This window comes from Doryrhamphus excisus, chromosome 16, assembly GCF_030265055.1.
Source record: "Doryrhamphus excisus isolate RoL2022-K1 chromosome 16, RoL_Dexc_1.0, whole genome shotgun sequence".
Taxonomy (NCBI): domain Eukaryota; kingdom Metazoa; phylum Chordata; class Actinopteri; order Syngnathiformes; family Syngnathidae; genus Doryrhamphus; species Doryrhamphus excisus.
This window is the reverse complement of record NC_080481.1, coordinates 4526292-4541221: the sequence shown is the minus strand read 5'-3', so window position 1 is coordinate 4541221 and position 14930 is coordinate 4526292. Positions and strand designations below refer to the sequence as shown.

The window sequence follows — 14930 nt, the reverse complement described above, 5'->3', positions numbered from 1 at the left end:
ATGAATATGATCTTTTACTGTGTGTGTGTTACCATTTTCTGTGTCTTGCTGAGATTAATATCTTTCTTGTTCTTCCTCCGTGACTGGCTATCCTCAATATCCATGATGCGGATGAGGGGCATGGTTCCGCCCCCAAGGAGGAGGATGGTAAAGAGCACAATGATGATGGTGGTGGTGCCAATGAGCTGTCGCTTCTCGATGGGCTCCAGGCCAAGATGCAGACTCAAGGCATATGGGATAGCGCCTCTCAAACCTCAAAGAGGAAGGGGAGAAAAACAGTAAGGAATGGTGATGGTTTTTCAACATGCATGCATGCATACAAGTTACATTTGCAATACAGGACTTTACAGACTGTAAGTGGCCTGTTTTGTTAACACTGTTACTCCTTTCGCAACATACCGTACATATTGTTGATGAGCGCTTCCAGTACATCCTGCTGAGAGCAGAGTATTTACTCTCTTTGGAATGTTGCCGTCATTGACTAACTCCTTTGGACTAATCGCGGCTTATTTAGAGTTTGTCACAATCACTGAAAAATGCACGGGCAGTAGATCAACGCAAGTATCCATTGTTTTGACCATTTCAGTGCAGTACATGTACTTGTGTCTGACAGGTTGCTGCAGCAAACGGTGAACCAAGTAAGATGACATTTTGTAATGGGGTTTGATCCAGCATGGCTGTGTTAACAAATCGAGCACAGATACAACATTTTGTATCTGGTGCCCCAGCTGCATGCTAACCAAGCCAGCCAATGCAAGCCAAGGCAACATTTTAGCAAACATTTTAAATGTTAACCGAAAAACACTAACTGGGGCGGATGTTCACTGAGGTGCCACCGTATTTGTATTTTAGTACATTTAGCCATTTTATGCTTTACAATGCTTAATTTAGACAAAAATATTTTTGCCTGTGTGTATAAATATGTGTATATATATATATATATATATATATATATATATATATATATATATATATACATACAGTCCCTGACAAAAGTCTTGTCGCTTATCCAAGTTGTAGGAACAACAAATAATAACTTGACTTGTAGTTGCTCAATTGGAATCAGAAATGACTTATATGAAAGGCAAAGCCCTCTAGATTATGCTTTTTATATCAAAATAAAGTTTTGTACCATTCATTGAGTTTTATCATTTAATTAGGACATAAAGGTCAGATTTTGCTTGGACAAAAGTCTTGTCGCATACAAAAAAATGTAGAAATAATACATATACTTAATTTTGAATACACAAATATGCTACAATAACATCAGAACATAAAGTCATTGTACCTTGGACAAAAGAATTAATATTGTGTATGGCTTCCATGAGCTTGGAGGACTGCATCCATACGTCTTGGCAATGACTCAAATAACTTATTGATGAAGTCATCTGGAATGGCCAAGAAAGCAGTCTTGCAGGACTCCCAGAGTTCATCAGGATTTTTCGGCTTCATCTTCCAAGCCTCCTCCTTCATCTTACCCCAGACATGCTCAATAATGTTCATGTCTGGCGACTGGGCTGGCCAATCCTGGAGCACCTTGACCTTCTTGGCTTTCAGGAACTTGGATGTGGAGGCTGAAGTATGAGAAGGAGCGCCATCCTGCTGCAGAATTTGCCCTTTCTTGTGGTTTGGAATGTAATGGGCAGCGAGAATTTCTTGATATTTCAGGCTGTTGATGTTGCCATCCACTCTGCAGATCTGTCGCACAAACCCATACTGGATGTATCCCCAAACCATGATTTTTCCTCCACCAAACTTGACTGTTTTCTGGGTGAATCTTGGGTCCATGCGGGTTCCAACAGGTCTTCTGCAGTATTTGCGGCGATTGGGATGCAGTTCAATGGATGATTCATCAGAAAAATCAACCTTCTGCCACTTTTCCACTGTCCATCCTTTCTGCAAGCTGTGGGCCTTGGCAAATGCAACACCATTTTTTGTTGTCTTCTGTTTAATGCTGGTTTCTTAGCATTAATTCGGCCATGGAGACCACCGCGTGAAAGAATTCGACAAACAGTTCTAGTAGATACAGGGGTTTCTGGTGACCAGTTCTCATGTAGCTCCGCTGCAGTTGAAAAAGGGCTGGCCCTGGACTGTCGAAGCAACAAACGGTCCTCTCGAACAGTTGTTTTACGGGGTCTGCCTGACCTGGGCTTGTCATGAACATCACCGGTTTCTTCAAATCTTTTTTTTATCCACTCCACTTGACGTTTGGACACATTAAAGATGTCTGCCACCTCAGCAGCAGACTTGGTCTTCAGGCTCTTGATGATCAGCACTTTGGTCTGTGGTTGAATCTTTGGCATGTTGTCAGAGGCCAGGTTGCACTTCACATGAAGGTCTGGTGTGCCAGGGATCTTTTTATACACACCTGGGAATGTGTTAATTACAGTATTTGTCACAGGTGAAGCTCTAATCTGTGACTGGTTGAATCATTTAAAGATACGACAAGACTTTTGTCCTTGCAAAAACAGATGTTATGGGCTTTAACAAGCTGTGAACATCACTACACTCTTTGATGATTTCATTTTTCACCCAGTTATTAATGTGAAAGCCCTTGACATTAAAATGATCAATTTATTGAAACAATTGATTGATTAGAAATAAAGTTATATGCCATTTAAGTTTCTATGTCCTTATGCGACAAGACTTTTGTCAGGGACTGTATAATTGTTGGTGCGAACTGGCACCGGACCAGTGGACTCCTACCATAATAACATACCAATAATAAAGAACCGCTTGAACAATCATTACTTAAAGATTTGCGTAAAGATGGGCTGGGTCAAGTGACAAGTAAGGTTTTTGACTTGAGGTATAGTATCCTTTCCCTCATGTGTTGTGTACCATTAAAATTGAGGGTTGCTTTGATATGTTTGAGAAGCAATTATGGCAAGCGACTTGAATTGGAAGACAATGCTGTCCAGGTCACGCTCTTCTATTCTTGTGTTTCTCCATTTGTGTTGTGTCGCTCTCTCTCCTTCTGTGTTCCCTGCTCAGATCCTGACACCTCCTGAGCTGGGCGGAGCTATTGGGATCCTGTGCCTTCCCGCTCACCTACCCTTTCTCGTCCGCCAACCGCAGCTTGCTTCTCCTCGCCATCCGGCCGACCTGTACTCCCACAGCCCGTCTAGCTCATGTGGTATACCCTTCTATGTTTTTTCGTCCACGGTGCCATCCACCTTTTGTTTGCACCATCGCCCTGAGTTCCAGTTTCTGTCCACATTTTTGTGTTTTCATTAAATTATTTTGAACCGTTTGAACTGTCCCCGTGTCTGCATCCTGGGATCCATTCACTCTGCTCAGTTGAGCATGACAGTCCACCTGTGCCTTGTCAACAATAACTTAGATTTCTAACCATACTTTTGACCAAAACAGCTCATGTGATTGCCCAGGGGATCAACAGCTTTACATGTGCCATGTGACCATAAACCAACACCAACACCTCGCAGCCAAAGCAGTCATGCAGTATACCAACGAGAGGTTGTACGAGTGGTTAAATATTACTCATATAAAAAGGTGAATGTGATTTCCCTCTGGCAGGACTGCGACTGAAGCCTAATTGTGAGCCTTTCTACACCCACACATAACATGACTTCCTGTTATTCCTTAAACAAAAAATGTTGACTGCATCATCTCACCACTGAACCACATGATGAACATCATCTTGGGTGTGATCTTGTGGTCTCTGCAAAAGTTAAGTAGGAATGACAGAGGAAAAATGTTTACAGCACGACCCAGAAGAACCAGGACCTACAGAAAGACAAACAGCTGTCAAGTTCATGCTGAGGCGAAAACAGCACAAATGGCTGCAATTCATGGCACCAAAGTAAAATGTACTTACAATGCACCAAACAACAAATGATATTTCAAAATTGTGAGGGAAGCTGAAGATGGACAGACCGAGGAAGGCAAATACACACGTCTCTGGAGGGAGAAGTCAAACAGTTACAATAATACCATTAATTGTAATTAGTATTGGGGACAGGTTAAAAAAATAAGGATCTACTGACCACACATGAAAGCAACTGTACGCAGTGTCTGCTGCATGAGAATCTGGGTGACTGGAGACAAGTTGTGATGGGTGTAGTGAGACATCACAATGCCAGCAAACAGGATGGACATAATTCCTGAATGGAGAATGGTGCAGGTCAGCTTGAGATATGAAAATCAGATCTCAAAAAAATGTAAAACTTTTAAGTGTGCACCTACCAGACAGTTTAATACCCTCTGCCAGGCCATAGGGGAGGTAGGCAAATATTATCATCATGCCAAACTCCAGTGAGGGTGTCTTCCTCAAGTCAAAGTGTTTTAGAAACTGGTGAGCAAGTTAGGGAGTACAAATAAAACCATTTCACATAGACGTGAGAATTGTAGACATACATAAACACCCAGATTATTGGATACAAGAGCAGAGATGAGTCCTGTCAGGGTTCCCAAGGCAGCAGAACCAAAGAACATTTTAAGGAAATAACCCACGGCTTGTAGAAATGTTTCCCATCCAGTTACCATGTTGCTGTCTGAGCGGGAAAAGAATCCCTCTGCTGTGCTGCAAAGAAGCAAATGAAAAAATATATATACCGTATTTTCTGGATTATAAGTCGCTCAGGTGTATAGGTCGCCTGAGGCCAAAAAAATCAGGTAGAAAAAAACATACATAAGTCGCACTGGAGTATAAGTCGCATTTTCTGTGGGTAATTTATTTTACAAACTACTTGACCAAAACAGACATGATGTCATCTTGGAAGGCAAGTTCGAACATGAGAATGGAGAACATTCTGAATAGGTGTAAGATATGCTAACACAATGGTTATTCAGCTACACCAAAAATAAACATGAACAGAAAAGGTGTCCAGTGTTTATGTAACATAAACTGTTTTAAGTACAGTAACTGTTTTGTTTTCTTCATGGCAGTAAGAGTAGCCTCCGCTTCGCGCTTCACTTCCCTCACAAGTTTCTCACTTACTCCAAACTTTCTCTCTGCTGCTCTGTTCCCGTTTTCAGCTGCATTTCACTACTTGCAGCTTGTAGTCTGCAGAATATGAATTTCTTTTGGGGGGCATTTGTGTTCTGTCGTTCTCAGTTGTCTTTGAAAGCTAGCGCCTCCTGACCATCCAGAGCTTGTCTCAACTCCTGCCTAAAAATCCTACAACACTCTTCTTGTTTCAGCTTCCACCATTTGGTCCTCTTCATCTTCCTCACCATGAGGGTCCTTCTACACCCCCCCATCCTGTGCTGTCTGGCTACACTTTCACCTACCACTACTTTGCAGTCACTGATCTCCTTCAGATGACAGCGTCTACACAAGATGTAGTCTACCTGGGTACTCCTACCTCCACTCGTATAGGACACCCTATGTTCCTCTCTCTTCTGGAAGAACGTATTCACTACAGGCAAAGTCAACCACCATCTGTCCTTCTGCGTTCCTCTCCTGAATACCAAACCAACTCTTTCCCTTCAATTGATGCTCTGCATCAATTCATCAAGGTCTTTTTTCCTCCAACTCCCATCCTATCTGACACTCTTTTTACCTCCAGGACATTCTTAACCAAGTCCTCCTCCTCCATTTCTCTTCCATCTACACCATGATAGAAGGAGTTGAACCCTGCTCCTAAACTTCCAGCCTTGCTACCTTTCCGCCTGGTCTCCTGGACACACAGTGTGTCTACCATCTTTTCAACCAACTCTCTACCTTTTCCTGTCATGGTTCCAACATTCAAAGTCCCTACTCTCAGTTCTAGGTTCTTGGCGCTCCTCTTCTCTCTCTTCTTATGGACACATCTTCCTCCTCTCCTTCTTTGACCAACAGTAACAACAATTTTTAACATGCTCGCACCTAGCAACATAGCATCAAGTGGTGAAAGTACTAAGTCACTGGTGTAGTGGAGCGGCTCAGAGGCAAGATTCCAAAAAATGTGCATTTTCAAGTCATGCTGTTGAAAGTGGTTTAATAGTCTATACCAGGGGTCAGCAACCTACGGCTCCAGAGCCGCATGTGGCTCTTTAGCCTCTTTGTTGTGGCTCCCTTTGCAATGCTCAAATATTTGTTTTAACACCCAAATGAGGAAAATATGCATCTTTGTAATTACTTTTGAAAAAAATGGGACTTTCTGTGAGACCGTATACTAGCAAGAGTACTTGATCAACTCCGCTTTTTCTCCTCTGAACTACTTTGATACCCCAAAATTCCCTCCAAATCTGGCAGTCAATCAAAATCTTGGGAGACTCGCAATTTGCTCTGGATGTGAACATGTTGCTACACATTTCTTGCACGGGGAGAACATGCAAACTCCACACAGAGATAGCCGAGGGTGGGATTGAACTCGGGTCTCCTAGCTGTGAGGTCTGCGCGCTAATCACTCGACCGCTATGCAGCCCCTATATTCTGCTGTTAAATTATGTTTCGCGGCTCCATTCTATTTTTCTTCAGTGAGCGAGGGGGTAAAATGGCTCTTTTGATAGTAAAGGTTGCCGACCCCTGGTCTATACAATGCCGATTATCACATATCACAGATTAATCGATATTGATGAAAATGGAGCCGATATATTAACTTTTTTTCCTCTCTGAAGGTTGATTCGTTGTTGTTACTGATCAGGCTTATTATGAGGGAAGCGTGGCTAAACCAGATTTAGGGAGACTAATCCAAGCTTTTATCTCCAGCGGGCTGGACTCCTGAATGGCCTTCTCACCAGGCTCTCTAAACGAGCTGTAAAACAGCTGCAGAACATCCAGAATGCTGCTGCTCGAGTCCTGACAAGAACCAGGATATATGAGCATTTTAGTCTAGTACTCGGGTTAATTGGCAACTCTAAATTGTCCATAGGTATGAATGTGAATGATGCTTTGTCTATATGTGCCCTGTCAGTGTGCGAACAATCCAGGGTCCGAAGTCAGCTAGGATAGGTTCCAGCATATCCTCACGGCCCTAATGAGGATAAGTGGCATAGAAAACGGATGGATGGACTGTGGAATTAGCAACTGAAATTTGTGCAATTTTTAAATTTGCACTCTTCATTGGCTGTGTTTTTTTTTTTTACGGAATGAATTGTGGAATTTTATGTATTGATTTTATGTCATATGTAATGATTTTTAACATTCTTTTCTGTAAAGGACATTGAATTACCTTGTGTACAAATTGTGCTCTATAAATAAACTTGCTTTGCCTGAGCCTTTCACATCAGCCACGTATACCATGAATGAATATATAATGGGATTCCCAGGGGTGGAATATTCCTTTCCCCAATCCAATTGAGGTGTCCTGTACCCGCTCAAATGGAAAGTTGTTGGGGTGCGTTCTTCTTCTTCTGTTTATCGCCGGTTGGCAAGCAGCTATCGGTGTGCATTACCGCCATCTGTGGAACAGAATCTAAACTCTTCTATACTCTATTCATAAGTCCAGTTTTTCTTATAGAAGAAAATATATATCTCTATAAAACATGTCCTGTGTTTAATTGTAAAATATTGGCAAGATTGAATTTGATCTTTTCCTGTTTCAATTTATGCTCGTGCGTTCTTTCAGCGCATGCTCAGATATGATGTAACACGCAGTAAAGAGGAAAAACTCCTCATGTAAACGTGGCTATTGTCTGCTAACATCTTCTTGACAGTTCCTTTTGTGACAAACTGCGTCCACATCAAGAATGAGAAAATAACATAATAAATGTCAATGTGTTCCTGCCATAGTTACGTAGTCTGAGAGGAAGAGAATCTTACTTTGTGAGGACGATAGAGACTGCGTCGTTAAGGATGCTCTCACCAAACACCAACATGTTTAGGACAGGATCCACATTGAGGGCATTAAAGATGGCTATGGTAGCAACCGGGTCCACAGCTGAGATGAGTGAGCCAAAGGCAAAACTTCAGCAGAGGAAAGGGAAGTTTAGGTAGATATTACCTATATACATAAATGGAATAATGATTATTGTAAGTCAATACTCACCTATCCGTCATGGTCATCTTGTAGATCACATCTGCCTGTTGAGAAAAATTAAGTTGAAATGAAATGATAATCATTTATTATCAGGGTTTCTCAAATGTTTTGGACAGAAAATGAACATAAGATTGGAACAATAAAATGAGCCCACTTTTGGTTTAACTTGATTTCTTAGTTCCTAGTAGGGGTGTCACAAGATCTTGCAATATTAAAATGTGAAGTGATTTCTCATTTGGAGAAAAGCTAACAGTGCTACAATGGTTTATAATAAATGCAGTATGTAAGTGGCAGTGTGCAATGCATTATGGGAAACACACATTAAATGCTTTATGCACACTTTAAACCCTGCAATCCAACTTACCTGGTGTTTCCGGCATCAGCATAAGGGACTGACGTGCGGATGTTTTTTTCCCAGTAAGTTGGTTAATATTTAATATTCAAGCAGACGCTATAGTAATTCTACATTTCATCAGAGATACTAGATTTAGCGGACTGGAACACTTACATGTTCAGACTTGCCTGCATCCTTAAAAGAAAACTGCACGTTTTTATTTTGCCCATCATGCACAATTCTTATATTAGCTTATACGAGACAGGAACACACGTCACTACGCCGAACGAAAGGTGTGTGGCCAGCGCACTTTGCAAATTTCATGAAGAAGCACAGCCACAGAGATGAGCTGTCATGCTTTTTTTCTGGCGGACTTTTCACTTCCAAAATGTTGATGGGAGGGGGGGGGCATGCACTGTCGTCCCCAACACGCTGTGCTTTGCCTGCACCACGAATAGACCAGGTTGGAGCTGACGAGCTTTCAGCACACATTTCACAAATTGTCACTGCACCAAGCTAAAACTGTGGACACCAGTCTAAGAAATTCCTTCCTACCTTAACCCACATGGGCAATTCTTTGGGGGCCAACATGGAACCCTCGGACAATCCCACTTGCATTGCTTGAGCTGCTGCAATAACTAATACGAGGTCAATAGAACAGGATACGCTACCAATGTGAAGGGAGTCCAACAGAGGGTTGACATGCCCCTGGATGGAGGACGATAGGCTGAAGGGCTGCCATAGCAAGTTTCTGTCAAGATTATTGACTGATCAACAGGAGGGTGCTTGGAGATAGTACAGTTCTAGAAACCAAGCCAAGTAAAATCATATAAAAAGCCATTTTAATGACTAATAGATAATTAGCTGATGCTAGATGAGATCCAGGCAGCAGTAGGTGTAGGCTCAGGCAGAAGCTGGGTGAGATCCAGGTTTGAACGGGTGTAGGCTCAGGCGGAAGCGAGTTCAGATTCAGTCTGTGGCAGATGTAGGCTCAGGCTGAAGCCCACCGATATGCACACACTGCAGCAGGGGTAGGCTCAGGTTGAAGTCCACCAAGATGTAGGCTGCAGCAGATGCAGGCCCAAGCCAAAGCTCGCTGAGATCCAGGCTGCAGCAGGTGCAGGCCCAGGCTGAGGCCCACCCAAGATCAAGGTTACAGCAGATACAGGCCCAAGCCAAACCTAGCGAGATCCAGGCTGCAGCAGGTGAAGGGCCAGGCTGAAGTCAACTGAGATCCAGGCTGCAGTAGATGTAATTCCCGAGTGAAGCCACCCAAAATTCAAGCTTCAGCACATGTAAGCTAGCTGAGATCCAGGCCACAGCCGGTGAATGGCCATGCAGCAAATAATTCTCACTTGTTGATAAAACTAAAAGTCCATAAAAGCAGTCAGGTAAACTCTTTTAGGACGGGAATGAAGGCAAACTTTCACAAGGCAAGCTTCGAGCAGACCAACAGAGAACTGAGCTGGCGTCCATCTTGAATCTAAAGTATTTACAAACTGCAGACAATCTTCACAACACATCAGCAGTAGTGGAAATGTGATAATTACACATTTTTTGCAGGACCACCATGTTCCAGACCGTGAGCACGGTGGTTCTCTCAAACCTCCATGGACGCACGCCGTTGACAGATGAAAATAGTTTTCTCTTTTTACCAATAACTTCTGCCTGAGCTTGCCTCGTGAACAGAGAAGCAGAGCTTGGGGGAGGGTATCGCACCTACAGCCATGTCCATAAGAAGGTTTGCCCCTCTGTGACATCACAAAGGAACAGGAACCAAACGTTCAGAGCCATCTGAAACTTCTTTCAAACCACATTATCTGAAACTTTGCATGGTTTAAGAATACAACATTCTAACTACATTTATAGGTCAGAAACGTGGAAAAAACATCATAGGTCCCTTGTAAAATGACTTTGAGAACTTGATGGCCACCTTTAAATTAACAAACCAAGAATGAAGTATACATGTAGTAATTCTTAATTACTACGTGCACTATGTAGCACTTTTAGTGCATGGGGAACTTTCGTAGTGTGCGGGGCTGAATCGGAAAAATTAAAAAAGTTTTTAGCACCAATTTGTGGGACAAAACACTTTTGTGACTGTTAAATGCAAAAGTTTTTTTGTCCAGTCATATTTTTCATTGCACTGTTCCTAAAATTATTGTTAAAATCTTGTCTCGTGGACTCAGTCTTGTGTAATGTTTTGTCTTGTGAGTTGGGGTTCTTGTGAAAGCCCGACTTTCTACTAATATCAATATTTATGGCAGACACTGAACATTATAACTGCGTTAATTAAGCATCAGCTTCATGGATTCCTTTACAAGCACCGGAAGACACGACACACACAAAGTTTGAGAATGCCTGCTCTAGAAGACTAAAAAAAAACTGAACATAAAAAAAACAAACAAACTGAAACGTAACAATGAGAAAAACGTTTTATGTTTTTGAACATACCGTACTGACCGTAACTTACCTGTCCAAGGAAGTAGATGCCTCCTCCAACTATGAAGGCAGAGATAGCTGTGCCAATCACAGCAAACAGGGTGATGGAGCCGATGTTTTGGAAGAAGTTACCCTAAATGGACATGGTAGCACATAGGTATTCATGATATCATTTCAATGTGGTGAGAGCTGTTCCTAATTTTAGGTCCTTCAACCGGTCCTTCCGGTTCTGTTACTTGCCTACAAAATATAACATGGGTAGGCACCTTCCTATTTGGTTGACCGAGTTGTACCCTATGCTCTGTCCAGAAATGTACTTTTCATACAGTATTTCTGCACAAACTCTCAAGGGTGGCTGAAAAGTCTGTATGCTGCTGTACCTTATGTAATGAGTATCCAGATTCAAAGATGATCGGTGGCAGGAGCAGAAGAAAGAACATATTGGGTCGGAACATTTCCTCCTCCTTTTTGAAAACAAGAAGCAGCAAAAAAGAAGAAAACATTTCAAAAGTCAGACATGTATAAAAAAATGTAGAGCTCCATCACTGTGCTTTAGAGAAATTCAACATGCATTCAATATAATTGTTGCTAAAAATGAAGCTAAAAACAAATTGTGTTTTATCCAAAAAGTGATCTTGATGCTAACCAGTCTAGAAAATTAACCACAGAATGCTCAAACACACACCGATACAAAATTCAATTCCAATATTAGTCGAGATTCATTTGAGTGGTGGCGGTGATCATCATCTGTTTAGTTTTGGACAAGGGTAAGAAAATGAGCTTCAACTGCCAGTCGCCATGGTTTATCTGGCAAGGCATGTTAGCATGTTGTTTTCCTGATGACTGGTGCACACACACACACAGTGCTCATTGGGGCATTCATACATGCATTCAAAGAGATCTAACAGACATCAACACACATGCTATAAAAAGACACATGAATTCCTTCCTCAGTATAATCTTCACACACACACACACACACACACACACACACACACCCTCTGTTCCTAACTTTCCGATTATTTCATTGAAATAATGAAATCATTGTTGCATCTCAGCTAAATGGGCCGGCTTCCTAGGTCAGGCGTAGGCATCGTGTACCCATGCATTGCTCTCTGCTTGCCATTTCTTACTGCATGCACCCGTGTACTGTGGTATGTGCAGCATACGGACCAGCGCACACACACGCGTATGAGTGTAATGAACATGCATCGTGTGTCCACTAATTATAGTCATGATAAATGACAGATGTAAATCAAAGCTATAATTCAAGCTGTAAGTATCAGACCAACACAGTATGCAAAGGAGTCCCTACAATTGCACTCATTTAACATTGCATGTTAAACTTAATACACTGTGGGCATTATAATAAGAAGGCAATATCTATTTCTGGGTGGTGACTGAGGCGATATTTGTATCAGTTCTGTTAGAAAGATTTAAGAGGGCCACTTCATATTTACACATCAACAATGTATCTCTTTGTGTTATAGGCTGCAGTCCTGACAGCTTGGTAGGGCTTCTCTGCCCCAATGACCCCACAAGCAGATGGACTTGAACACAGACTACAGTCATCATCTCCAGGCACAGTACACCCATGGAGAACAGACATGGAAAACGGCCCCCTTGTCGTGAACCGGGGCCAATAGCTGTATTTTTTTCATACCTGCAACAAGTACAACTTGTGCAAGGGTACAGGTGTGTCTTAGTTGCTGATTATTTGTTAAATATGGCTATTGGACTTTCCTGCATAGAGGTGTGGGTGGAGATTGCAGTCACAAAAAAATTACCGACTTTTTAATCTACCTACAGTGATCAATCAAATGTTAGCTGGAAAACTGGACCCTAAATGTGCGGCCCAAAAATGATTAAGATGTTAAGCTAAACAGGCGTACGCTAAACAATGAGACAAATTAAAACGATGATTAAAGTAAAACTACAAAATTTCAGGACTTAAACCCCAAAAGATTGTGTTGACACAAATGTACACCACTCTAACAACAAGCTGTTAAAAGTAGGTCATGCAAAGGGATTGCTTACAGAGGATGTATGCTCAGAGTAAATGGCTATTTTCGTGTACTACCCTACTCCGGTGGTAAAAAAAAAACAAAAAAAACTGCAATAGATGCTTTACGGTTGCTGCACTTCATCAACCTAAATCTCGACTGGACCTGACTCCTTCAGGGAATATGAAAGGTCAACCATGTATATTAACATCTTTAACACAGCATTTCATGCATATTATATATACAGTGGCAAGAAAAAGTATGTGAACCCTTTGGGATTTCTTGGATTTCTGCATATATTTGGCATAACATGTGGCCTGATCTTCATGTAAGTCACCACAATAGATAAACAAATTCTGTTGTAACTATAATGGCACAAAATGTTATATTTTCATCTTTTCACTGAACACATCATGTAAAAAAACTCAACAGTACAGGGTGGAAAAAGTATGTGAACCCCTTGGTCAATGACTTCACATGGAACATGGAGTTCAATGCATGTGGCGAGTTTGCAGGAGTCGTATCAAGCTGCACTGCCCTTTACATGTGTATGTATATGTACAGTATGTCACAAAAGTGAGTACACCCTTCACATTTCTGCAAATATTTTATTATATCTTTTCATGGGACAACACTGAAGACATGAAACTTTGCTACAATGTAAAGTAGTCAGTGTACAGCTTGTATAACAGTGTAAATTTAATGTCCCCTCAAAATAACTCAATACACTGACCTTAATGTCTAAACTGCAGGCAACAAAAGTGAATACACGGTGGTTCCCTCAATGAACTGTAGCTCCCCAGTGCCGGCAGCACTCATGCAGCCCCAGACCATGACACTCCCACCACCATGTTTGACTGTAGGTAAAACACACTCGTCTTTGTACTCCTCACCTGGTTTCCGCCACACACGCTTGACACCATCTGAACCAAATAAGCTTATCTTGGTCTCATCAGACCACAGGACATGGTTCCAGTAATCCATGTCTTTAGTCTGCTTATCTTCAGCAAACTGTTTGCGGGCTTTCTTATGCATCATCTTTAGAAGAGGCTTCTTTCTGGGATGACAGCCATGCAGACCAATTTGATGCAGAGTGCGACGTATGGTCTGAGCACTGACCACCCATCCCTTCAACCTCTGCAGCAATGCTGGCAGCACTCAGGCGTCTATTTTCCAAAGACAACCTCTGGATATGACGCTGGGCACGTGCACTCAACTTCTTTGGTCGACCATGGCGAGGCCTGTTTGAGTGGAACCTGTGATGTTAAACCGCCGTATGGTCTTGGCCACCGTGCTGCTGCTCAGTTTCAGAGTGTTGGCAATCTTCTGATAGCCTAAGCCATCTTTGTGTAGCGCAGCAATTCTTTTTTTCAGATCCTCAGAGAGTTCTTTGCCATGACGTGCCATGTTAAACTTCCAGTGACCAGTATGAAAGAGTGTGAGAGTGATAAAACCAAATTTAACACACATGCTCCCCATTCACACCTGAGACCTTGTAACACTAATGGGACACATGACACTGGGGAAAGAAAATGGCTAATTGGGCCCAATTTGGACATTTTCACTTAGGGGTGTATTCACTTTTGTTGCCTGCAGTTTAGACATTAAGGTCTGTGTATTGAGTTATTTTGAGGGGACAGTAAATTTACACTGTTATACAAGCTGTACACTGACTACTTTACATTGTAGCAAAGTTTCATTTCTTCAGTGTTGTTCATGAAAAGCTATAATAAAATATTTGCAGAAATGTGAGGGGTGTACTCACTTTTGTGACATACTGTATGTATATGTGCATATATACATACATATACATATATACACATTTATATATATACACATTTATATATATATATACACACACACACATATATACATACATATATACATACACACACACACACATATATATATATACACATACATGTGCAGATATGTACACATTAGGGTGCATCAAATGTGAAATTTTAATTTCATAATATCAATTTGGCTGGCATTTCATTTTTTTCTAATGAACATAAAAATGTCTTTTGCAAAGTTTTGAGGAAATCCATTGAGACTTAGGGGTGCCACCTCACACATAAACTTCGGAATTTAATTGCCAAAAAGTTGACCTGGAAATGTTGAGTACAATGAACTTCTATACAGCATCATTTTCTACAATATTTGTTTTCTCTTTGGGCAGATTGGGTATTTCTCAGAATTCAACTTTCAAGATTCTCCATTCAT

General features: G+C 41.6%; 1 protein-coding gene across 4 annotated transcripts in view; it reads right to left on the bottom strand.

The window, feature by feature from the left end:
• slc9a8 (solute carrier family 9 member 8) overlaps window positions 1–14930 on the bottom strand; it is a 38458-nt gene that overhangs the window by 4626 nt on the left and 18902 nt on the right. For all 4 annotated transcript variants that reach the window (XM_058052397.1, XM_058052395.1, XM_058052398.1 and 1 more), the window contains 10 exons: window positions 11082–11165; window positions 10733–10834; window positions 7935–7969; window positions 7709–7852; window positions 4402–4543; window positions 4207–4312; window positions 4008–4124; window positions 3839–3921; window positions 3636–3747; window positions 33–253 (listed from right to left, as the gene is read on the bottom strand). In XM_058052397.1, the coding sequence (XP_057908380.1) occupies window positions 33–253; window positions 3636–3747; window positions 3839–3921; window positions 4008–4124; window positions 4207–4312; window positions 4402–4543; window positions 7709–7852; window positions 7935–7969; window positions 10733–10834; window positions 11082–11165 (1146 nt within the window). The remainder of the gene's footprint in view (window positions 1–32; window positions 254–3635; window positions 3748–3838; window positions 3922–4007; window positions 4125–4206; window positions 4313–4401; window positions 4544–7708; window positions 7853–7934; window positions 7970–10732; window positions 10835–11081; window positions 11166–14930) is intronic.